The sequence below is a fragment of the Elephas maximus genome, chromosome 16 (assembly GCF_024166365.1).
Source record: "Elephas maximus indicus isolate mEleMax1 chromosome 16, mEleMax1 primary haplotype, whole genome shotgun sequence".
In the NCBI taxonomy this organism is placed as follows: domain Eukaryota; kingdom Metazoa; phylum Chordata; class Mammalia; order Proboscidea; family Elephantidae; genus Elephas; species Elephas maximus.
Window position 1 is genome coordinate 66,392,167 of NC_064834.1, and position 26,628 is coordinate 66,418,794.

Consider the following 26,628-nt stretch of genomic DNA (forward strand, 5'->3'; position numbering starts at 1 on the left):
ACTTGGGGTTTGGTGGTTGAAACACGTAGTTCATCAGTCGGAATCGACTCAATGGCACTGGGCACTGGGTAGTTCATCAGTAAGTTGTTGATTTTGGTTATGTGATAGTCATGACATGGAGGATTGATGCTTGTGAGCCAAGATGGTATTGGAGGAAGGAGTGTAACAAATGGAAAATGGGTTATATGAATCAGATTATTTACATTGTAAAGATGGTCATTCTAATGAGTATTATGGGCAACCTTATTTTTTCTTTTATTATAATAGAATGAAGTGTTGCCTGGTCCTGCACCATTTTCATGCTTGTTGGTATGTTTGAGTCCATTGTTGTGGCCATTTCTAATAGGTACTGCACTTGAATTAATTCCAAAATATATTTCTTGAGCTTAAAGTGTGCGTCTTTGTAATTGCATGACTTGTGATAAATTGTCTTTGTCCCCAAAACAGATTACAAAACTGGCACTGAGTCAAAACAGAATAATTGTAGGGAAATAGCACCCAGTTGGACATCTGCTAGGATGTACGTTCTGCTGAAAGTTGAGGGTATGATCAATTCTTGACTTGCTTTGCTAAGAACATCAACTCTCAGAAGCTAGAGAAAATAGGGAAAGAAATACTAAGCTGTTTGGGGGTGTGGAAGTGCTGTGAGAGGAAAAGTTGATGATGTCATTTTTGAGTATATAATACTAAAAACCAAAAAGCCAAACCCATTGCCATAGAGTTGATTCTGACTCATAGCAACCCTTTAGCAACCTTATATTTTTTATATAATAGTAAGGAAACAAAATACAAGAGGCAAGCATATGCATATTCCCAGATTTTAGCAAGATAGATTTCAAAATGGTTATATTTGAGCCTCTTACAAAAGATGCTAAAATAGAGCTCAGCATCCTAAACGATAATTCATTCATTTATTCAATAAAACCAATTATGTTAGAAAAGCCTAAAGATACAAATAGGTTAAAACTTCAAAACTGAAGTTTTTCTTTTTTAATTAAGACAACATGGCTGGTAGATGTGATGTTTCTTGATTTCAACAAGGCATTTAACAATGTCAGTGTTATTTTGAAGCAGGTAGAATAATGGAGACTGGGGAACAGTATGGTTATTATTGGGATTTTCTAAGGTGGGCTGAATAATTAGCACTCTTGTTCACCTGCATTCTAAACAAATGTTCCACCACTTGTCTGTTAGTTTGTCGTACTGTGGTGGCTTGCGTGTTGCTGTGATACTGGATGCTATGCCACCCACATTTCAAATACCAGCAGGGTCACCCTTGGGGGACAGGTTTCAGTGGAGCTTCCAGACTAAGACAGACTAGGAAGAAGGACCTGGCAGTCTACTTCTGAAAAAATTGGCCAGTGAAAACCTTATGAATAGCAGCGGAAGGAGGGACCAGTCCCTGGAGAAGGACATCATGCTGGGTAAAGGAGAGGGTCAGCAAAAAAAAAAAAGGAAGACCCTCAACAGAATGGATTGACACAGTGGCTGCAAAAATGGGCTCAAGCATAACAACGATTGTGAGGATGGCACAGGACTGGGCAATGTTTCATTCTGTTGTACATAGGGTCGCTGTGAGTCAGAACAGACTCAATGGCACCTAACAACAACAACCTCCATCTACATTCTAAAACAAATGTGAATCAAATGGGAAGTACTGGCCAATATATAACTTTATTATTGTTAAAGACCATGGTGAAGACATGGCTTTGGGTCTATAAGCCAAATGAGTTTACTAATTCTGAACCTCAAACTTAGGCAGACTTTGTCACCTGCCGTGGGCAAAGCTAGACTGGAGCGTGCTTTCTCCTTTCCAAATAAGAAACTATGGCATGGAGGATCAGAAAAGAATTAATATTAGTTTCAGGCACATTAGCTTCTAAACGGAAGAAAGGCAGACCTGGGTTGAACACACCCTAATTCACCAATAGAATAAGTCACTCCACCTAGAAGAGTGAGCAAAGAAGCAGGAAAGAAGCCAGGAGTGTGCTTATGGAAAATAACTTCTCATGGAAATTGGGAATGGTGAAAGGTGTTCCAGTCTAACATTACTCCCCTTTTTGTTCTCTTAACCCACTGGACTTAACCATGAAGCCTATGGCCAGCCATGGGAGTGGCTCTATACCCTGGGTGAGTAGAACAGCAATTTATCAAGATAGCTCTGTTCCCCACCTTCAGAAGGCAGGGTGCCACTTCCAATCTCTGCTTTTTGGGTATCTTCCTGGGACTCATGGTGGTCAGTTTTGATTTTACACCTAGAAAGCTCTGAAATGAGTTGGAAGAGTACATATATCAAATCAAGGACACTTTGTACCGCTTTGGAAATTTACCTCCTAATCTATTTTGTATCTCAAATTATGTCTAACTATATTATATGGCCCCATTACATAACTTTAATATTAAAATGCGTAAAGATAACACCGATAATAGAATTTCAGCTACATAGAATTGTCCCAAATTGAGTAAAGTTCCCTGGTCCTTTTTCCAATTTCCAGGGAAAAGTCATTAAAATTAAAAAATTATATTTGTACATTAAAGTCATGCATAATTAAAGCACAAAATAAAATTATCTTACCCTCTTGAGTTAAAAAATTCTTCAAATAAATTCCAAAACTACTCTTCAGTATTACTTGTTCTACTCATTCTCAGCCAGAAGCATTGTCCATTCATAGATGAAGTTGGGATTATCTATCTCTTACCTGAATGGAGGAAGTCCCTTATCAGGGCTAATGCAGTATTAGTTCAATGTCAAGTCTGTCCTAAGCCTTATTTTCAAAGAGTATGAATCATTAAAAAGGCATAGAGAATTTTTGCAGCGTTGGTACCACAACCACCACATTTAGAAAATAGACCAATCCCTAGCCTCTGAAGGCATTATCTCAGACAAAATTATGTTGCCTTAATGTAGGATTACGAGACTACATCTCCTATACTTTGGACATATTATCAGGAGGGATCAGTCCTTGGAGGAGGATATCATGCTTGGTAAAGTAGAGAGCCAGTGAAAAAGAGGAAGACCCTTAACCAGGGGCTGCAGCAATGGGCTCAAGCATAACAACGATTGTGAGGGTGGTGCAGGACCAGGCAGTGTTTTGTTCTGTTGTACACAGGGTTGCTATGAGCCCGAACCGACTCAGTGGCACTTAATAACAACAACCTAACATAGTCCTTAGTGTTGCCAAACACCATAGCCAAGACTCAGTGGTATCTAAAGGAAAAGAGTGAATTGAGAAAATCTCTGTGGTTTTTATCTTGCCAGAATGCCTAGCAGTCTCTACCAGTTGTCCAAAATCCATGACCTTTGAGTTTAAATCCAAGAGAGAGAAATCTATAAGCAAACGTTAATTTTGGTCTTATGCATACATGTTTCTCACAGAAACAGTGCCATCTTCTTGCAAAGTTCAGAAGTTTGTAACGGTATCAGCCCCAAACACATCTTGTTTCCTCTTATACGCCTTTTTTCCCAGACTATGTATTCAAAACCTCATTGTTCCCAGGCGGGACTAAGTGGAGAGTGACTGTATTTGGTGCAGAGCACCTACGTTGAGTCCGAGCAGGCATTTGGTCCTATTTTGCCGTGGCTGCTTCCAGTGCACTTTTTTATGGCGTTGCCTCTCAGGAAGAATCTGTGTCTTATCTATAATCAGCCAATTCAGAGAAAAGCTGAGAGCACATGGTAGGGAGTGACCTTGAGCCTGTGTTCAAACCGCATGATTCTAAGGTTCCTCCGTAGGTCCCTTCGTGGCCCTAAACCAATTTTTTAATTCAACAAACATTTATTGAGTATCTGCCAGGTACCAGGTACTTTTTAGATGCTCAGATTTTAACATAGATAAAAATCGCTGCATTCTCAATGAGAAGACAGACTATAAACAAATAATAAGTAAAATGTACAGCATGTCAGAGGGTGGAAAGTCCTATGGAGATAAACAAAGCAAGGAAGAGGAGTAATGGCAGCGTGAGCCTGCGTGTGTAACAGTGACTGACGTTTTAACTGGCGAGGTCAGGAAAGAAGTACAGACCCGCATTTTAGGCAAAGGAACTGGCTACCTAGGTCTGAAACTCACCGTTTAAAGCTCACTTGGGGTCTATAATATGTATATGGAACTTGACTTCTTTGTAGTTTAATACCATCAAATATTGTTCTGCCCAGCAATTTCTAAAGACTTTTCATCTGTCAGAAAAGTCATAGCGCTTTTCACTCCGCTTCAGTAGGAACAGTGGACTGGGTAACCACTAGGATTCCTTCCAACTCTGAGAATGAGTTACTCCAATGAGTCTCTTGTGACTGTTGACTTGCTTACATTCTGACATCTGTGGTTTAACACATTGTTCCAAGTACATAAGAAAGCCAGTTTATATCGGTCATGAGTAATGCATGCTGCATCAAACTGCCCTTCACATTTAAAATGTTTGAATGATTGAAATTAGTTTTAATTTTTAAAAATACTATATCATCTCCTTTCACGGAAGAGTGGAAGCAGAAGAGACTGCATATTAATCTACCACACTGAGTCGTCACTGAACATCATAGATATCTTCCAGTGGAGACTTTGAAAAATTATAATTAGCAGTTTTCTTACTTCACAAAGGAACATGGTACAAAATAAACATTTTTAGAGTTTCTCAATATTGAACTGAAAATGAATCCATTAGCTAATAGGAAAATAATCGCATTTCCTTTAAAGGAAATAATATTTTTAAAACATTGATTAAGAAGAAAAGGGCAGTATTGGGGGCATTTATGCCTTCAGGAAGATTTAAGTACGTCGAGAACTTCAAAATGATTGTCACAAACTACTTAAATGTTCCTCATGAACTCCTTACACATTAAATGAAAAAGCTAACCAGATTATGTTGCATTTAGAATTTCTTAACCTGGAATCTCGCATATTGTGGCTCAGAACTGAATCTTGAGCTTTGTATTGATTCCCAGAATCAGGGAGGAAAAAAAAAGAAAAATCTTTCTTTAGTAAATTAATTCTCAAGGGAAAGAAAAAAAAAAAACAAAACACTACTGAAGGATTGATCTGAACTTTATCGTAACAAGAGCCTCCAGTCATAAATGACGGGCACACAAGCAGAAGTCAGTGTGTCATTTCTGTTGTAATTAGCTGCTTTTGTATTTCCAGTTGTCAAGGTGGATGTTAAAGACATGGCATTGCGTTCATCTGCTCTTCTTCTTGAGAGCAGGACAGGGTATTTCTCTCACAACTTAGACCTCTAAGTTGGGGAAGTAATATATTCCACAGCATGACTGTGAGGATATTCTCAGTGAGAAAAAAAAAATTTTTTTTTGAAGTGCAAGTTTCAAAACTTGAAAGTATCCATGTTCCCATTTTTGGTCTTTGACGAGTAGTATGTATTAAACATCCCTCCTGGGGCTCTAGATTTTAAATGACCTTTCAGTACTCATCCTTTTCCTCATTTCGATTTGCTCAGATAAATTACAACCACCTGGCCTTTCATTTTAAAGAAGGTTACATACAAAATTGACCTTTTGGTACTTATTGGGAGAGCTAGGTCCATTGTATTTGAGATTAACTGTTGTTGCTGTTTTCTAGGTTATGTTTTAAATAACTTTATCTGAGGATAGTAAAGGCTATTTCTGGGGCCCGTTTGTTCCAGGCTATTTCTGACACCATACAGATGGGCTCTCTGAGCAATGCAAAGATGAATTATGATGCCAAGTGAAATACGTCAGTCACAAAAGGGCAAATATTGTATGATCCCTCTTACGTGAAATATCTGGAAATATAAAAACAGACAAATGGATAGAGACAAAAGTTTATTGGTGGTTACCAGGGTTGGGGGTGATAGGGGAAGAGGGAGTCACTGTTTAGGGGGCACTGAGCTGCATTCAGTTGGAAACAGATTACAGTGATGGTTGCTCAACACAGTGGGCGTGATTAATGCCACCGAATGGTATATGGAGAAAAGGTCGAAAAGGAATAGGTTATACATATACTTAACACACACAAAAAAATAATGAATCTAATTTATTTAGATCCCTTATTATGTACCTGATAATTTCTATTATTTTGATATATCCTAACTTTGATAAAACATTATTATCTTTTGACTTGTCTCCTGCTCCTTAACACCTTACTTATTAGGTTTAGACTTTTTTCTTTTTCTTAAACACTTTAAGCTCAGGCTTGCCTGATGCCCTTTGCCCTTGCTGTTCCCTCTGCTTGAAATGTTCTTTTCTGACTTTTTTTGTTCCATTCACCTAATATTCCTTTTGCTCCCCTGTATTTTCTGGCCTCTCTGTAGTTAGGGTTGGCTGTGTAACTATTTTTGGAAACTGACGTATGTCACTTCTGCGTTGAGGTAGTAAAAATCCCAGACACAATTCACTCATCTCTTTTCTGCCATGAGACCTGGGGAAGCCTTGGGTTGAGATGGCAGAGCTGCAAGATTAAAACAGCTTATTTTGCTGAGTTACCAAGTGGGAAGTATCTGGTCCTGAAGATTTTGTGTAAGCAAGAAGTAAACTTTTCTGTGTTAAACCCCTGAGCTTTGAGGGACAGCATACCTATTCTGGCTATTGAAGGTTACAGGTCAAATGTCCTTTCTTTTTGTTTGTTTGTTACTTTTTGTGGTTGTTGAGCATATAGACAGAAAAACATACACCAATTCAAACGTTTCTACATGTGCAATTCAGTGACTTTGGTTACATTCTTCAAGTTGTGCAACTATTCTCACCCTCCTATCTAATCTTTCGAGTTGCTGTTGTCAATTTGATCCTGTATAGAAAGTTCTTAAAAGAGCATAATGCTCAAGGCGAACTTTTTTTTACCTGTTAAGCTAGACTGTTGTGTGGTTTTAAGAAGACTTCAGGTAATATCTTTGGATTGAGGTTTAAAGATTATCTGGGGGCAGTAGGGTCGCTATGAGTCAGAATCGACTCAACAGCAATGGGTTTGGTTTTTTGGTTTTTTTGAGGGCAGTAGTTTCAGGGGTTCATCCAGCCTCCATGGCTCCAGAAAATCTGGAGTCCATGAGAATTTCAAATTCTGTTCTGTGTTTTCCTCCATTTGATCAGGATTCCTCTACAGAATCTTTAATCAAAATATTCAGTAATGGTGGCTGGATACCATCCAGTTCTTCTGGTCTCATGACCAGGGACGCAGTTGTTCATGGAGGCAGTTAGCCACACATCCCATATCCTCTGCCTATTCCTGACTCTCCTTCTTCCTCTATTGCTCCAGGTAAATAGGGACCAATTGCCATGCCTTGAACGGCCTCTTCCAAGTTTTTAGGACCCCAGGCGTTATGCAGTGAACTAGGAGATAGAACAAAAGTACTAAGCATGTTAGGATAATTAATTCGGATGTCCCATGAAACCATGCCCCTCAACCTCCAAACCAGGGAACCAAATCCCATGAGGTTTTTGGCTGTACATAAGCAGCCTCAGCAGCTTCAAATGTCATTACTTAAGACCCCTCTGTAACCACCCTGTCTAAATCACTTCCTCCCTCCATTATCTCTCTGTATGCCCATTTTATGTTTTCCATTGCAATTTTTCGTAGTATTTTTATTTGTTTACATATGTTAATTAAGCAAAACTTATATGCTATTATGATTTGTTAAGTGCCCAGAGTAATCTTGAACATTGGCAATAAGCATTTCATTTTTTGACTGCTTTTAATAGCAACAAGTGCAAAAAAAAAGCAAACCAGAACAAAAAAACCTCCTTGCAAAGGTCCCTTGTGTTTCCTTTTGCTCACCAATATCTAGCCACAGCAGAGTTTCTAAGGCTCTTCTAGGTGGATTACTTTTTTGTAATTTCTTTATCCTCAAGTGAGATCATCTTTGGCAAAGCCTTTATCAGTGATGTCATCTCTGACCTGTCAACAAAGAAAGGATTAAGAATCCAAATTTCAATTTTAAAATTACTCGAGGTAACCTTCAAAATAATTCCACAGTAGTTTTATGTATCTTCAGATTTTAACCACTGTTTTAGTTTCCTAGGCCTGCGGTAACAAAATACCACAGTTCAGGAGACCAGAAGCCAGAAATCAAGGTGTCAGTAGAATTGCCCCTTCTGGAGGCTCTGAAGGGGAATCTGTTCCATGCCTGTCTCCTAACTTCTAGTGGTCGCCGGCAATCCTTGACATTTATTGTCTTGTAGACACATCACTTTATAATCTCTATCTCCATCTTCACATAGCATTCTCTGTGGGTGGCTCTATGTATCTTCATAAGACCATCTTATAAGGATATTAGTAATTGGATTTAGGACCCAGAATCGACTCAACAGCAGCTAACAACAATAAATGCTGTACAGAATAAAAAGAAATACATTTTTGCCTTAAAGACAATTTCAAAAAGCGTGAAGATATAAAGAGGTAGTTCCATACCAGTGTATTAATTCACAGACAGGGTAACTGCTTCAAACTGGGGATGGGGTAGATGCACACTTGGAGGTGGGGGAAGAATGGATGCAACCTAGACAAAACAGACGTAAGGTAGGAGATATGAAGACAGTTGTGTGTATATGTGTTTTAAGGATTGTTATTAAAAAATCGGTTAGAGAGTTGTATGTCTTTGGGTTGGATGAGAATGGTGGTGAATATAATCTTTGGAGAGTGATACAATGTTAGAAGTAATAATTATCTGTATTGATATATATATATATTGATAGACTCAATATGACTATACCTGGTTGTTGTCATATTTAAGCATAGATTTTTATATATTCTTAAATTCCATGATTTATTTTTTAAGACACTTTGAATAGTAGAACAGCTATTATGGACAGCAAACATGATACCCAGAACATCTCTTTAATTTTTAAATTTTCTTTACAACAATTTTTATAGCCACATGATTATAATCTATTGTTAGTGCGATCAGTTTGTTCTATTGGCTTTATCTTTCTGCTGAATAATTGGCCATAGCAGATTAGTTATAAAACAGATACATCTGTTATATGGCTTCTTATGGATGTACATAATATTAAACCTCATTTTACAGATAAAAACACAGTCACAGAAAATAAATTAATTTAAAAAATATCTTAAGGAAGTGCTATGTTTTCTTCTAACTTGCAGGTTGTGTTTTTTATCTTTCTGCGTCACGAATGGCAAAAAGAAGTTCCAAATCTAATTCATTTTACCACATTCATGACATTTTCCAACCGTCTCATAAATTTGCAACATTTGTTAAAAGGGAAAGTAAACCCGTTGCTGTCGAGTTGATTCCGACTCCTAGGACCCTATAGGACAGCGTGGAACTGCCCCATAGAGTTTCCAAGGAGCACCTGGTGGATTTGAACTGCTGACCTTTAGGTTTAGCAGCCGTAGCACTTAACCACTACGCCACCAGGGTTTCCAAAGGGAAAGTAGTCAAGCAAAATATGTCACTAGTGCTGAAGAAAATGGGACTGTGCTGATTAGTGTGTCGTCTTCAGAGACAAAATGAGTTCTTGAAATTTCGCGTAATCATTGCTCCAGTTAGCAGTTATTGAATGCTCAGTGCACCAGCTCCTGTGCTGGACACTTCACCTGCATTAGCTATTTAGTCCCAACCTTATGACGTACAGATATTATTCCTATTTTATAGATGAGAAAAAAAGTAGCCTTAGGAAGGCCTAAGTACTTTGATCAAGGTCCAGTTGCTTGTAAGTGGAAAAGACAGAACTCAAAACAAGTTCTCTGAGGTAGAGGTGCTGTTATTATCCCCACTTTACAGATGAGAAAAATTGAGATTTAGAGCGATCTAAATAATTGAATTAAACTCAAACAGCTACTAAGTGGAGAAACTGGCATTTAAATCCAGATTCTTCTGACTCCAGAGTCTAGTTTTATTGCCTGTGAAAATTGATGCTAAATTTTGACAAGATTTAAGTCATAAGCATGTTGTTTACATCTCCTATACTGACATAAAAAACCAAACCGTTGGCGTTGAGTCAATTCCAACTCATAGTGGCCTTACAGGACAGAGTAGAGCTGTCCCATAAGGGTTCCACGGAGTGGCAGGTGGGTTCAAACTGCCAACCTTTTGGTTAACAGCTTGAGCTCTTAACCACTGTGCCACCAAGGCTCCCATAAAAGAAAAAAAATTAGAGGAGGCAAAATTTGGGAAATGATGATATCTAGATGTTAACTGGCAAGAGAAAGGGCTAAGACCCAGAAATTAGTAGCAGAGAGAATCCCATCGTATCACATTTTATTATACTAGGGTTATCACACCAAAGCAAGAGAGCTTCAGGAGGGGAAATGATTTGCCCTCCACAAGATTCGCAGTAAGAACATTTGTGTCAGCCTTTGACAGTCTGAAACTCAGCTATGTTAGCAAGATTCTTCTAACTAGTCCTCTGCTGAATAGCTTGGGATAAATTTATCTGGCTAATCTCCTACTTGTAAGCTTTATTATATACTGTATTATACCCTAATAATTTTTATTTCATGTCTTATTTTTCAAACTGTAATGTTAAGGTCCTGGGTAAGAACAATGATTTTCTTGTTTTTTTTTTTAAACGAGAAGCTAGGCATATACCGTAGGAGGCATTCAGTTGCTAAAAAGTAATAAAACTCAAAGCTCAGAAGACTGCATTCTACTAATAATTTAAAAATAAAACTGGATAAAACTATCAGTCACTGCTTTTTCTGGATTATGAGTGTTGAGGGTCAAAATAATACATTAGATTCCAGGGAACTCTATTCTTTGTCGGTGAATTTAGAATATTTACAAATTCCACAAAGGAGCCTTGGTGGCACAACAGTTAATCTCTCTGCTGCTAACTGAAAGGCTGACAGTTCAAACCTACCTGGTGATTCTGCAGGAAAAAGATCTGGCAATTTGCTGCCATAAAGATTATAGCCTAGAAAACCCTATTGTGCAGTTCTACTCTGTCACATGGGGTCACCATGAGTCAAAAATCAACTCAACAACACCTAACAACAGCAACAACACACATTCACAAAATTACAGCCCAGAAAGGTATTTGGTTATGTCTAAGAATTATATATAACTGTGTTCTCTATGAATATATATGCTATCACACATGAATTTGTATATAAATGTACTTAAACAGATATTTCTATCTGTGCACATGTATGTACACACCTGTACCAACCTGTATACATATATTCCTTATGCATACATATGTCACCATACACTTGTTTTTAGAATTTACAGTTTTCTTACAGCTATTTTTATATAACAGTGGGAGTGGTAGTGTTTTTTTTTTTAATGTTTGTATGTATGTGTGTATTGGTGTGTTTTAATGTGTTTGTTTTTTACCAGAGACAAAGAGCCTGGTGTATTCTACATTTAGTATCTCTTGGCATTTGAAGTAGCATTTTCTTTCCGTTTTGCATAGACATAATCTTCAGGCTACTCATGTTGGGTGTGGCACAAACCACATTATGTTTGCCAGCGGGGGTATTTTTATAATATAATTTCCAGCTTATATTAAAGTGAATCATTTGGTGGTTTAGATCACACTTACTATTTACATTGAGTATGTTTTTTAGTATGTCTTCACCACTTCTGAAGAAACTCTAATTTCAGAACTTAAGATAATACTCGAGGAGCCCTGCTGGTGCAGTGGTTAAAGTGCTTGGCTGCTAACTGAAAGGATGGCAGTTCTAACACACCAGCCAGTCCCCGGGAGAAATATGTGGCAATCTGCTTCTGTGAAGATTTACAGCCTTGGAAACCCTCTGGGGCTGTTCTACTCTGTTCTGTAGGGTCTCTATGAGTCGGAATTGACTTGATGGCAGTGGGTTAAGCTATCACTCAGTAAGAGTTGTATTATTTCTACCCTGGTATTGTCACTTGGTTGTTCTCTCTTTAATATAAAAGAGGGCACTAAGTTATATTTTAGACCATCATTTTGTGAACACTGTCACTGCCTGTGTCATAGGTGTTAAATAATAAACTGCCATCAGGTGTTGCCTCGTGTTCCTTCATTAGCTACAAGGGAATTTTATGAATGATGCATCACAGTGCTGCATGCATTTATATTCAAAGACCAGTCGTTAATGTTTTAAGTTAATGCCATTGAACCTTGAAAAACCTCTGTAAGTAATGAAGCCATTCATTGTGTTCAAGGATGTTGCCTTTCTTCAATGATATGATTTTCTTTTCATTTGAAAGAGTATTTAATTGCATTGCTCATCTGCTTTTAATATTTAATAATAATTTTATTAGCTGTATAGAATCAGAGGGGCAAGATTTGCAATATCTAGTGCCGGTCATCAATTTTTTCTTATCATGACTTTAATGAATATTATAATTACAAGGAGAGGCAGAAATATAAATGAGCTTGGTGGTTGGTTGGGACTTGCTGGTTTACTGGTTTTAGCTTGGACAAAGCCCAGAATAGGCACAAGGAGAAAGAATCAAATAGGGGTGTTTTACAAGCCCTGGCACAAAATTTCTGCAACATACTAATTGCTCCTTATTTTTAAATAATGAACACAGGGACTTTGCATGAAGTTGTAAACAAGGCTGATAGCAATTCCTACTGGTTTCATGGCAATTGACAGAGAGTCTTGATGACTTAGAAGACTTAGTCTTGGCAGGTTTATGTACCTTTAAGCTCTATTAATATAATTTGACAGCTTTTCATTATCCTTTCTTAAATGTTTTTACTGTTATTTGCTTTCAGCTTAAAAAAAAGTGCATTATTGTGAGTGGGAAAACACAGCATAGTCATCATCATAATAGCACTTTTTGGTTAAGTAATACTTCTCACTTGAGGTTTTCAAAGTGCTTTTGAGTACATTTCATTAGGCCTGTGATATGGAGGTCAGGAGAAAAGTTCTTTGTAGGCACTGTGCATTTAAAGCCTTTATGGAAATATAACTCAAGTCATGGAGAGAAAACAATTTTCATCTTTAATGATCTAGATACGGATATGTGCATAAAATGGTTCCTAAGTTTTGAGTGCCATTTGTTAAAAAATGAAACTGAATGTTGTAGGATTAATGTTTTGTTTTAAACGTATTTTAAAACAAATCATTTTTAACCCCCTCCAGCAACTGCTTCGAGAACGACAGCAGATGGCCAGCCGTCCCTTTGCTTCTGTTGATGTAGCACTGGAAGTAGGAGCTGAACAGACAGACTTTCTGCAAGGGCCATTAGAGGTAGGAACAGTGGTGCTGGAAGGGGACCATTGTGATTTGCATATTTATATTGCTTCTCTGATCTGCATCTGCTTCTGAAGCCAAACTGAGTCTGATTATCTAGAGTTGACAAGATTTAGCTACATATGTTATGCCATTTTCAAGGCACATAGTTTTAATAGTATGACATGAGCTGTAACAAATGCCACTGGAGAACCTATTAGCCCAGGCAAGAGTGACAGACTGCTCACCTGGCAGCCTTTCCCTGACAGGAGCTGAAGGAATTTAAGATACAGGTGTGACAGAAAAAACGAAGCTTCCATATTCAGTCCTGGGAGCACCCAGTGACCCTAGTTAACCATTAACATCTATGTTAACCAAGTTTACTGTGAAAGGTGGATGGAGATGATTGCATTTTAATTATATCGTTTCATTTTTTAATGTTAATGTTAAGTCACTGTAAAATTCAGTGACTATTTTCATTTTTGATTAATGGCTGTCTTATCACATTCATTTATTGCAAATACAGAAATAGAATACAGTGAAACAAATAAACATGTGCAAGTTCATGTGATATTATAATCCTGAAAGAATGTATGAAATGGTTTCTGAGAATAATAACCCCAAAGAGGAAAAAAAAAATCATAGACTGTGAGTAATGACTAATGGAAACATTTTGATGCATAGTAATTTAATTGTATGCTCATTTTTATTTATATCTAATATATGGTAAGATTTTTAAGTAGGAAGATTAAGAAACGTTATATAATCGAACTGTTTTATTCTCTTTTTAAAAAATGCCATTATTTGACTAATTTCCATGTTGCTATTTTCAGATTCTGCTTTTCTTCAAGGAAAGCAAGGGCTATAAAAATAAGCTTACCTTAATCTTCTCCGAAACCTATATACAAATATAATTGATTCTGTCCATTGCATTTTTGGTTATTCTGAAAAAATAAAACTAAATCAGACCTCATGAATACTATATAAAGGGCATGTTTTTAGAGGCCAGTTTCCCTATGATTTTTTTTTTTTTTAGCTTTTGTGGACTTGATTTTTTACTACTCTTGGTCATCGGTTGCCATGGAAGCTTAGAACATTAGGAAATTTGTGTACATTACTTGGGGAGAAATTAGAAGAGAGACAGAATGATTAAATAAAAGTTACAGCAAGTGCTTTAATTTCATTTTTGCCCCTAGTTTCAAGTAACTTTATTATAAAAGTTTAACAAACAGATTGCCTGGACTATTTGAATTCAACTTCTTTTATGTCCCACCTGTCTTATTCTGGGTTTTCTAGGGGAGCAAAACCAGTGAAATGTGTATATACATATATATAGAGAGATTTACTTCAAAGAAATGGTTCAAACAATTGTGGGGGTTGGCAAGTTCCAAATCTGCTGGCTCACGTGGTTGTTGGGGCTGCAGGTCAGGTGGCAAGCTGAAGGCTTCTGCTGACTCATGTCCCGAGAACTGGAGGTCAGGTAATGAGAAGCGTGCACAATCGGTGGAGCTTTGCCGGAACATCTATTTTCATACTGAAGGCAGCCCCCACACTCAAGAAAACTCCCCTTTCAGCTGATAGGCTGCTCACAGCAGACTAAAAAATGGAGGGTGATTACACAGTGTCTGCCAAACCGCTGAGAATCATAGCCTAGCCAAGTCAACACATAGCATTAACCATCACACCACCCAATGAAAACATTTTCAAGTATTGCTAAAAATCAAGTAACAAGAGAAAAACCAATGTAAATAATACAATACTTAGGCCAGTGAGGAAAAGAAATAAGCAAAGAACTAGAAAACCCACAAATTTAAAAGAACAAATGTAGTTAACATACATATGTCTTACCATGGTTTGTCTTAATCGTGTTCAATTGACCATGAATGTAAGGATTCATTTCTAAACTCTCACTTGTGTTCCATTAATCTGTATATCTGTCCTTATGCCAGTACCACCCTGCCTTGATTACTATAGCTTTGTAATAAACTTTGGAATTGAAAAGCGTGAATCAGCCAACTTTGTTCTTTTTCAAGATTGTTGGGCTCTTCTAGGTCTTTTGAATTTCCATATGAATTTTAGGATCAGCTTTCAATTTCTACATAGGAATTTTGATAGGATTTTGTGTTCAATCTGTAGATCAATTTGGCAAATATGTAGTGTTTTAACATTCGCTTTGTTACCTGACTACCTCAGTGCTCCATGCATAAAATCCTAAATTTGATATCTGATTTCCTACACGTTGGTAAGTACTTATGATTCCTGATATTTAATATTCCTTATGGTCCTACATCCAGTGGTCTCAAATAAATATGCAACTTTTTTTTTTTTTTAATTGAGTTTGAAAACATTGTCATTCAGTAGATTTTTAGACCTTATATTGGCTGGTTATTTATTGTTAAAATTAAGCATCAGAAGTAAATCTCAGCAGCAAACTGCTAATTTCTTCCTTTGACATTCTTTAGAAAATAATAGAGGCAGAAGCAAAATGTTTAAAATTATATATGTTATATTTTATTTTCCTCTTTGCTAAGCATTTTATAGTAATTAGTACTAATTAGAAGTTGTCTATCTGATATAGAGCACACACATACTCTATCTGATATAGAGCACACACATACATGTACGAAGTTTCTTTTTTCTATTGTTACAGTACCCAGGAAGCTGCCCCAAGTCTCTCTTCTTTTATGTACATAAGTTAGTATGATGTGCTTATTGATTTGCTTACGCAGCAAATTCTGGTGCGTAGGCCTTTCCTGAAATCCCATTAAGGGTTTTATTTAAACCTGAAATCAAAGTAATTTTAGGGTTCCTCTGCTAAATTTTACTTAAAATTCAGTGTTTAAATTCAACACAAAGCTGTAAGTTAGCTGGTTATGACTGTTGTATGAATACCCAGAAAAAACCCAGTGCCGTCGAGTTGATTCTGACTCATATAAATATTTACCGAGTATTCCTAACGTGAGGAGCCCTGGTGGTGCAGTGTTTACGCACTCGGCTGCTAACCAAAAGGTTCGTGGTTCAAACCACTAGCTACTCTGCAGTAGAAAGATCTGGCAGTCTGCTTTTGCAAAGATTTAGAGCCTTAGAAACCCCATGGGGTGGTTCTACTGTGTTCTATAGGGTCACTATGAGTAGTAATCCACTCAACAGCAATGGGTTTTTGTGAGTAGTTTATCACTATCACATAGGAAAATCTGGTGATGCAGACTTGCTAATACCTAAGCCAAACTTGTTGCCGTGGAGTTGATTCCGACTCATAGGGACCCTACAGGACGGAGCAGAACTGTCCTGTAGGGTTTCCAAGGAGCGGCTGGTGGATTCAAACTGCCAACCTTTTGGTTACCAGCCAAACGTTTAACCACTGCACCACAAATTAGAATACATTATTAGGCTTTAACAAATAGATTTAAAATGTGAATTTGTCTATAAACACAATTTTCTTAGCTGGTTTTAAAGTCCCTGTGTGGCACAAATGTTTAAGTGCTCAGCTACTAATCAAATGGTTGGCAGTTTGAACCCACCCAGAGGCATCTCAGAAGAAAGGCCTGGCAATCTACTTCTGAAATATCGCGGCCATTGAAAATCCAGTGAAGTGAAGTTCTCCTCTGAGACATATGCGGTCACCATGACTCGACGGCGACTGGTTTGTTTGCTGGCTTTAAAAAGAGGCTTATTTTGTAGAAGTTCTGTGACCCATAGTATTTATTTATTATTTTTCCTCTTCTAAGCAATATGTTTTTTTTTTTAAGCAATATGTGATAATTATAGTAGTTATTCAACAAATATTTATGAAATGCTTCCTGTGTGTCAGGCACTTGAGAGACCTAAGGGAATGTGGTGAAGAACTTTGTCCTCATGGAGCTTATTTTTTAGCAGGGAAAGTAAGTTAATATGTGAAGAGGTGGTAAGAGCCACAGAAAAAGAAAGGCAGTAGCTTTGTGGGGGAAGGAGAGAGCTTGCTGTTAGTAAATAGGGTGGCAGTCAGAGTGACCTTACTGAGAAAGTGAGATTTGAGCAAGTCCTGAAAGAGGTGAAGGAGTTAAGCAGGCAGATTGCCAGGGAAGGAGCGCTCCAGGCTGAGAGAATAGCAGGGCAGAGGCCCTAAGGCGGGGCTTGCCTGGCAAGTTCATAGAAGAGCAAAGATATGGGGAGTGAGTAGGAGGCAGATGATACAGGGCCTTGTACAGCATTGTGAAGACTTTGACATTCAATTTTGAGTGAAGAGAGAGCCAGTTGCAAGGTTTTGAGAGAAGATTGACTGACATGATCTGACTTTGGTTTTTAAAGGATCACTCTGTCTCTGGCTTGAGAAGTGTTTGAAAGAGGATGTCTTCATTTGGTTTCCCTCAGCAGCAGACACCGAGACAAGGACAATTTGTTTATTTGGGAATTGAAGGATATACTAGCAGGGGAGTGGAGCCTTGAGAAAGGAAAGGGAAGGCAACTAATAAGGGTGAATTGTAAAAACAGTCATCACAGCTAGATAGTGGACACCTACAGCTTAATCCCATTGGAGAAGCTCTGGAAGCCAGGGTAAAACACATGCCTCAGATTATCTGGCACCAGGGTATATATATCCCAACTCCCTTCAGCCACTGATTGAGGGCAACTCCTTGGGCGGCCTGAGAAAGCCCTCAAACAAGGAAATGCAGGTTCTAGATATGGAAGTCAGCAGGTCAACTGCCCTGCTAAGTGTGAGGGATATGGAAATTAACCTACAACTTCTGCTGCTAGGGACAAATATAGAAACAGAAAGACTTGTTAGGGGGCTAATACAGTGATCTAGGCAAGAGATAATGGTGGCAAGATGAAGGTGATAGCAGTGGAAGGAAAGAGAAGTGGTCAGATTCTGGAGTATATTCTTAAGATCATTATGAGTATAATGTGGTTATTTTGAAAATCTTTCCAGTGATCTTATGTTAGTAAAAGGAGACCTGGTGGCACAGTGGTTAAGCACTTCGCTGCCAGCCAGCAGGTTGGTGGTTCAACCCACCAGTGACTCCATGGGAGAAAGATGTGGCAGTCTGCTTCTATGAAGAATACAGCCTTAGAAACCCTATGGAGCTGTCCTACTCTGTCCTGTAGGGTCACGATGAGTCAGAATCAACTCAACAGCAATGGATTTCGTTTGGTTTTATGTTCGTAAGATGAATAGAAAGATGGGAAATGGTTATGTCTCTTTAATTGGAACTGTAAGTGCTAAAACTTTTCATTCTATTAAAATTATCTGTGGGTCACAGATTTACAATAGTCCTGTTTTCTTTTACTGCAACACAGGGGTATGAGATTTTCTTAAGTAACCAATAGAAACCAAGAGAAACTGAGGCAAAAGATCTATTGCCCCGTAAATGATGAAGATAGACTGACCATGTAGGTCGGTGTCACACTAGAAGTATATCATATACTTTGGTCACAAACAAGTTAATTTACAGTCATTTAGGTTGAAATGATGGTGATATTGAAAATGTACATTCTCCCTTCATTGCTTTTTTGGGGGGGGAGGCAAGGAAGAAGGGAGAGAGTTGGCAGTTTTACAAACTTTTATGATTCCTTAAGTGTCATGTGCAGTTTTTACTGGAATATACTTTGTTTCCATTTTTTATTTCATATTATTGTTTAGCTAATTATTCTTAGCCTGCTACTTACAGCACTAAAAGTTGGAAACCATTTTAATGAACAGTAATAAGGGATTTGTTAATAAATTTATTGTAAGTAACAAAACAATGTGTACACTGTGATCTACTTTTTGATAAAGCTGAGAAAAGATCTGGTCTACTTAATTCTTCATAATAGTGGCATGTACGAGTTATTCTTTTTGTGTATTTCTATTGTTCTTTCTGTAATAGAACATGTTCTTTTTATTTTTAACAAGAAAAAACTAAGAGAAACAGTAAACTGAAAGTATAAAATCTGGGTAATTTTTTTCCCAACTTTTAATCCCTTAGACTGACTCTGCAGAAATTGGATGTTTGAAATTTTGCCAGTTATTTAAATGAATAATTCCAACCCTCATTTTTGCTTTGGGGGTAGGGGAGGAGAGTGCTCTTATGCCTAAGGTGCATATTGTCCTGTTACCTTTTAACCAACCATAATTAATTATCCATATTCCAATTTTTGAAAATGTAGGTGATCTTTAGGGTATATACTGCAAGATTAGTATTTAGGTAGGCAGCAAGCATGCAGTAGGTAGAGCTATCCAGACAGTAGAAATGCAGATTTCTGTGTCAGGATAAGGAGTTTGAACTTGATCATCATCCTAGGTCATGGAAACAATTAAAATGTTTTAAATTGAGTTTAAATTACTGTTTTTCAAAATTCGCCTACATACACTATCTCAATTTCATTTGAGCTTTAGGTCAGTCTTATAAAGTAGGCAAAGCAAGTTTTGCTTTTCTACTGACTGTTGAGGAAGCAGTCCGAGAGCGAAGACCCTTGTTCCGGATCACCAATTCAGGTACCAGCAGAGTACGAACCAGGGTCAGAATCTCAGACTGGCCCAGGGATTTCTCTTCCATGCCCTTCTTTGTACTGATTTTAGTTCAAACTGAGACTATATCTTAAGTTTTAAAGTATCTATAGAGTATTTTTTTCTTGTAAAGCTAGTTGAAAGCATAGAGTTACTTAAAGTTCATGTAGTGTTTTTTTTTTCCAAGTGTTCAAATAGTTGTGGATAATTGTGGATCTTATGGAAGATGTTTCCATTGCAAAGTTGTATGCTGTTTTAGTGTGTCAGAGAATTCCAGCAGTTGTCATTTGTAATGTAAATTGCCATAAAGGAATCAGGGTGATTTACTAAACTGTAATAAACCCAACACATGAGCTTCCTGTTATTTTTATACTAGAAGTTTCTTTTAAAAAGAACTTTTATAGTTTCTGTATGCTAATAAAGCATCAGAGCTTTGTAATTTGCCCTAGAAACAAAGTAGTTTAAAATGGGTTATTTGATCATTATAGTTATATAAGCTAATTAATAATATTAAAGACTAGTGATTAATTTTGACTAAATTGTAGTTTATTAGTATTGTTATCCTTGTATTTTATTAGTATCCTTGTATATATTTTAACCATTCTTTATCCCATGTAAAAATCATTTTACAAATCTGTAATCTTGATTTTCCCTCTTCTGTAAAGAAGGTTATAATCGTGAAATGCTTTCCCTATTCAAAGAGACCTTGGTCACATGAGACAGATACCTGAATTCAAGCCCCTAGACTAGAGAAAATAATCCAGTTAGGATTCTACTTTCTATTTGGTATTCCTAACAGTGCTAATTTTGAGATTGCATTGAAATCTGTTCTCTAGTTTATTTGGACAGTTCAGCATAGTACATTATGTTAGAAGCCTCTCTCCCAAGGTGACAGACACATTGTTCAAGTCTAAGGCAGAAACAGTGAAGAAGCTCTCAGGTTAAGAGCATTGCTGGCTTCCCTCCCAGAACAGCGTGAGCCCAGTCCTCTGCTACTGGGCACAGCCCGTGGCCCCCCTGGCCATCTGCATGGACTGTAGTTCTAGAGACTAGCCTTCTCCCTGGGTTTCTTATTTCTCAGACAATTGCAGTCATTTTATGATACTTGATATTTTTAATTATTTTATTAACATTTACCATTAATATAATCAGATAACTAATCTGATTATATAAATAGTACATCCTCATTAGAGAAAAAAAAATTAATGCAGAAATAATCAAAATGAAAATCTCCCAAATCCCACCACCCATAAATAGCTTCTGCCAGATTTTTTTTATCTTCTCCCAATAACTTTTACCTCTTGCAAATATGAATTTTTACAAAGCTGAGAGCACATCGTATATGTGATTTTGCTTTCTGTTATTCCCAGTATTATAAGAACATTTTTCACTTCTGTGGAAAGGGGGAGCATGCTGTCACATTATGGGGGTTACAACTGATGTCACAAAACAATATGTGTATAAATTTTTGAATGAGAAATTAACTTGAGCTGTAAACTTTCACCTAAAGCACAATAAAAAATGCTATTTTAATTATTTTATAATATAGCATCATTTATTTGCATGTTTTATTTTCAGTTAGCTTGACTGTACTTTTACATTAATTTAAAAAAGGCTATAATTATTTTTGTACATCAATCTTGATCTTTATAAAAGAAAAGCTGCTACATCAAAAATTATGACCTTTTATGGACCTTGAGATACTACTTATGTACTTTCTAGAAATGTCCCTATTCATGTTACCTTTAGAAAAGTATGAGAATTCCTGTTTTCCAGCATCTTTGTTAAAAAATGATTGTTAGTTTTAAAACGATTTTGTTAACTTGATACCTGAAATATCTTCTTTTAATCCAATTTCGTATTACTAATGAAAGTGACTGCTCCTGTATTGTCTTTAACCATTTGTATTTCTCCATGGTATCGCTGTTTTGGAAACCCTGGTGGCATAGTGGTTTTGCTCACTATTACCTTGTCTCTTCTGTTTTAATGGCATTTATTGATAGTAATCTGAACTGACTCTACGGCACCTAACAACAACAACAACAGCAGCAGCAATCTGATTAGAAAAGAAATACTCTATGAATTACAGAAAATTGGGAAAGCATACAATTGTTGTTGTTGTGAGGTGCTGACTTGTCAGTTCAAACTCATAGTGACCCTGTGTACAACAGAACAAAACACTGCCTGGTCCCACACCATCATCACAATCGTTGGTATGTTTGGGCCCATTGTTATAGCCGCTGTGTCAGTCTGTCTTGTTGAGGGCCTTCCTCTTTTTTGCTAACCCTCTACTTTACCAAAAAGCATGATGTTGTTCTCCAGGGAACGGCCCCTCCTGATAAAATGTCCAAAGTATGTGAGACCAAGCCTCATATTCCTTGCTTCTAAGGAGCATTCTGGCTGTACTTCTTCCAAGACAGATTTATTCTTTCTTCTGGCAGTCCATGGTGTATTCAGCATTCTTTGCCAACACCATGAGTCAAAGGCATCAGTTCTTCTTTGGTCTTCCTTATTCATTGTCCAGCTTTTGCATGCATATGAGGCAATTGAAAATATGGCTTGCGTCAGGTGCACCTTAGTCCTCAAAGTGACATCTTTGCTTTTCAACACTTTAGAGAGGTCTTTTGAAGCATGTTTGCTCAGTATAATACATTGTTTGATTTCTTGACTGCTGCTTGCAGTGGACATGGATTGTGGATCCAAGTAAAATGAAATCCTTAACAACTTCAGTCTTTTTCTTCTGCTGCTTATCAGTCCAGTTGTTTAGATTTTTGTATTATGTTGAGGTATAATCCATACCAAAGGCTGTAGTCTTTGCTCTTCATCAGTAACTGCTTCAAGTCCTCTTAGCTTTCAGCAAGCAAGATTGCATCATCTGCATAACACAGGTTGTTAAGGAGTCTTCCTGCAATCTTCCTTTGGTTTCTTCTTCATGTAGTCCAGCTTTTCAGATTATTTGCTTAGCATACAGATTGAATGAGTATGATAAAAGGATACACACATGTTCCCTGATTTTACACCACGCAACATCCCCTTGTTCTGTTCGAACAGCTCCCTCTTGGTCCACATACAGATTCCGCATGAGTACAATTAAGTGTTCTGGAATTCCCATTTTTCAAAATGCTATCCATAATTTGTTATGATCCACACAGTCGAATGCCTTTGAATGGTCAATAAAACACAGGTAAACATTTTTCTGATATTCTCTGCTTTCACCCAAGATCCAGCTGACATCATCATTGACAGCCTTCGTTCTACATCCTCTTCTGAACCTGGCTTGAGTTTCTGGCAGTTGCCTGTCGATGTACTGCCGCAGTCACTTTTGAATGATCCTCGGCAAAATTTTACTTGAGTGTGATATTAATGATATTGTTCTCTAATTTCCACGTTCCGTAGGATCACCTTTCTTTGGAATGGGCACAAATATGGATCTCTTCCAGTCAGGTGGTCAGGTAGCTGTCTTCCAAATTTCTTGGATAGACAAGTGAGTGCTTCCAGACTTGCATCCATTTGTTGAAACATCTCAATTGATATTCCATCAATTTCCGGAGGCTTGTTTTTCGCCAATGCCTTCAGTGCAGCTTGGACTTCCTCCTTCGATACCATTGGTTTTTGATCATATGCTCACTCCTGAAATGATTGAATGTCGACCAGTTCTTTTTGGTACAGTGACTCTCTGTATTCCTTCCATCTTCTTTTGATGCTTTCTGAGTCGTTCAATATTTTCCCCATAGAATCCTTCAATATTGCAACTCAAGGCTTGAATTTTTTTCTTCAGTTCTTTTAGCTGCAGAAATGCTAAGCATGTTCTTCCATTTTTGTTTTCTAACTACAAGTCTTTTCATATTTCGTTATAATACTTTACAATGTCTTCTTGAGCTGCCCTTTTGAAATCTTTTGTTCTGCTCTTTTACGTCATTTCTTTCATTCTTTTTAGCTACTTTAGGTTCAAGAGCAAGTTTCAGAGTCTTCTGATACCCATTTTGGTCTTTTCTTTTTTTCTTGTCTTTTTAATGACCTTTTGCTTTCTTCATGTATGACGTCATTGATGTCTCACCACAACTCATCTCTTTTTTGGTCACTAGTGTTCAATGTGTCACATCTATTCTTGAGATAGTGTTAAATTCAGGTGGGATATACTCAGCATTATACTTTGGCTCTTGTGGACTTATTTTAATTTTCTTCAGCTTCCACTTGAACTTGTATATGAGCAATTGATGGTCTGTCCCACAGTCGGCCCCTGGCCTTGTTCTGAGTAATGATATTTAGTTTCTCCATTGTCTCTTTCCACAGATATAGTAGATTTGATTCCTGTATATTCCATCTGGCAAGATCCACGTGTGTGGTCGCCATTTATGTTGCTGAAAAAATATATTTGCAATGAATAAATTGTTGGTCTTGCAAAATTCTATCATGCAATATCCTGCATGGTTTCTATCACCAAGGTCATATTTTCCAACTACTCATCCTTCTTCTTTTTTCCAACTTTTGCATTCCAGTCATCAGTAATTATCAATGTATCTTGATTGCATATTTGATCCATTTTAGACTGCAGAAGTTGTTAAAAATCTTCAGTTTCTTCATCTTTGGCGTTAGTGATTGGTGTGTAAATTTGAATACTAGTCGTATTAACTGGTCTTCCTTGTAGGCATATGGATATTAGCCTATCACTGACAGTGTTGTACTTCAGGATATGCCTTGAAATATTCTTTTTGATGAAGAGTACGACACCATTCTTCTTCAATTTGTCATCCCTGACATAGCAGACCATATGATTGTTTGGTTCATAATGGCCAATACCAGTCCATTTCAACTCACTAATACCTAGGATATTGATCTTTATGCATTCCATTTCATTTTTGATGACTTCCAATTTTCCTAGATTTATACTTTGCACGTTCCACTGTTCAAAATGAGAAGAAACAGCTGCAAACATACGTTAGTAATTGGAACGTGGAGTGTACAAATCATACAGTAGCCCAGTCAGAGTCCTGTCTCATCTATTGGAACATTCCTTGTTTGCTTATTTATAAATCAGATATATTAAATGTTTGAAATTGTCTCTTATAAATAGTTCACCTTCTGGATATTGTTTTTAAAATTTTACATTTTCTCTGTTTTTTTTATTATTTTTTAATTAGTAGGACTAGTTACCCTTATCAATTGTTATAATCTTTTCAGATTATACCCTTTGTTTTTTATTTATGCCGAATATTCTATTATTTCCCTTCTTTACTGGCCTTTTTTTAAATTGAAGATTTTTTTAAAGTTACTGTTCCTCAACCGGTTTCTATGTTATACACTCTATTTTTCTTCTTACTTTTTACTCTTCAATTTTTTTTAATTAATCAAGTTATTTATTTTTTTATTTTGTTGTTGAAAATATATGCAGCAAAACATACGTCAGTTCAACCATTTCTACACATATAATTCAGTGACACTGATTACATTCTTCAAGTTGCACGGCCTTTCTCACCCTTCTTTTCTGACTTGTTCCTCCTCCATTAACATAAACTCACTGCTGCCTAAGATTTCTCTCTGATCTTTCAAGTTGCTGTTGTCAGTTGCTTTTAAAAGTGTATAATGCTCAAGGCAGACATTTTTTACTGGTTAAGCTAGACTATTGTTTGGTTTTAAGAAGACTTCAAGGGATATTTTTGGTTTAAGGTTTAAAGATGATCTCAGGGCAGTTGTTTCAGGGGTTCATCCAGCCTCCATGGCTCCAGAAAATCTGGAGTCCATGCAAATTTGAAATTCTGTTCTGCATTTTCCCCTTTTTGATCAGGATTATTCTATGGAATCTTTGATCAAAATGTTCGGTAATGGTAGCTGGGCACTATCAAGTTCTTCTGATCTCATAGCAAAGGAAGCAGTTGTTCATGCAGCTTATAAGCTTGGATGGCCACTTAATCCTGAAATCTCTTAACATTTCTCACTCTTCCTAAACAATAAGAACTTAAAAACAAAATTGTTCATTGACTTCCATCTTACATGTTATCATTATCTTTTATACCTACTCATTTATTAATTTTCTCAGTCTCTGACATTTTCCATTTATGACAATAGTAAAAAATCTACTACCAGACTATTTTGTGCGTTAGCCAGGCAGCAGACATGGCAGCAATGGCTGAGGAGCATCCCTTCTCTCCAGGAGGGTCTCTGAGTGGCCCCCAGGAAGCTGGGCTGTGGTGGCCCTGGCCCTTTCTTCCTTCCTACTTGCAGGGGTGCCACATCCAGCTGCCGAGTGGGGCCTGCCTCCTTGATGACCACCCAGTGGGGACCTGTCTGGGTTCCCAGCTCTTATGCGGCCTGAAAGAGGCATCAGAGAGGGTGTTTGGAAGAAATGTGTGTGAGTTTAATGACATCCCATCTTGAGTAGAACACGCTCTGAGCCTCTGCCTCAGTGGGGTCAGGTGCACAACCAGGCTCCCAGTGCCCTTGCTGGAAGCCCCGAGCCTTGGTGACTCACCAGCCCCGGAGGGCAGAGCAGGCTGGGGGGTTGGGGGGGTTGGGGAGGGGCAGATTGTGAATGCAGAGCTTGCAAAGGTGGTTGTGGAGCCCTGGAGGCAGTTCTGCAAGGGAAGCCCTGGCCTAGCACAGGAAAAAGGTAAAGTGGTTAAGCCGTGGGCCCTCCAGTCACACAGTCCAGCTTTGTCTCCTCCAAGCCTGCTTCTGTGCAGAGAAATAATCCATAGCTGTCTCATCTCAGTGATGAGCACATCAGGAAATCTTAGCTGTTGTTATTTCTATGATCGTATTTCCTAAATAAAAAGAATAGGATGAATGAATGGTCTGAAAACAGAAAAAAAGTACTCCATTTTCACATAATGTTGGCTTTTGCATAACCACTGGTCTTCAAAACCTAACTGTGTTGGCAAGGGCAGAGTGGGTATATTGTAGTTCTGTGAGTTTTTTCACCCCTCAAATTAAACATGGTTATTGATACTGTTATTTTATATGCTCAATATGTGTTTAAATTTACTGACATACTTACTATTTTCTTTGCTCACTGTTTCTTCTTGTATTCAGATCTTCTATCTGAAATGTTTCCATTTTCCCGTTATTCATCTTGAGAAA

General features: G+C 37.5%; 1 protein-coding gene across 6 annotated transcripts in view; it reads left to right on the plus strand.

Annotated features, from left to right (window-relative positions):
- The window catches only part of ATRNL1 (attractin like 1), a 685,371-nt gene that overhangs the window by 399,834 nt on the left and 258,909 nt on the right, over positions 1-26,628 (plus strand). For 5 of the 6 annotated variants that reach the window (XR_007513388.1, XR_007513389.1, XM_049854677.1 and 2 more), the window contains one exon: positions 12,996-13,103. Coding sequence is in view for 3 of the 6 variants with exons in the window: in XM_049854677.1 (XP_049710634.1) it covers positions 12,996-13,103 (108 nt within the window). In the remaining 3 variants the exon portion in view is untranslated. Of the gene's footprint in view, positions 1-12,995; positions 13,104-26,628 lie in introns of those variants that run through there. The other variant, XM_049854680.1, reaches the window with a different exon arrangement.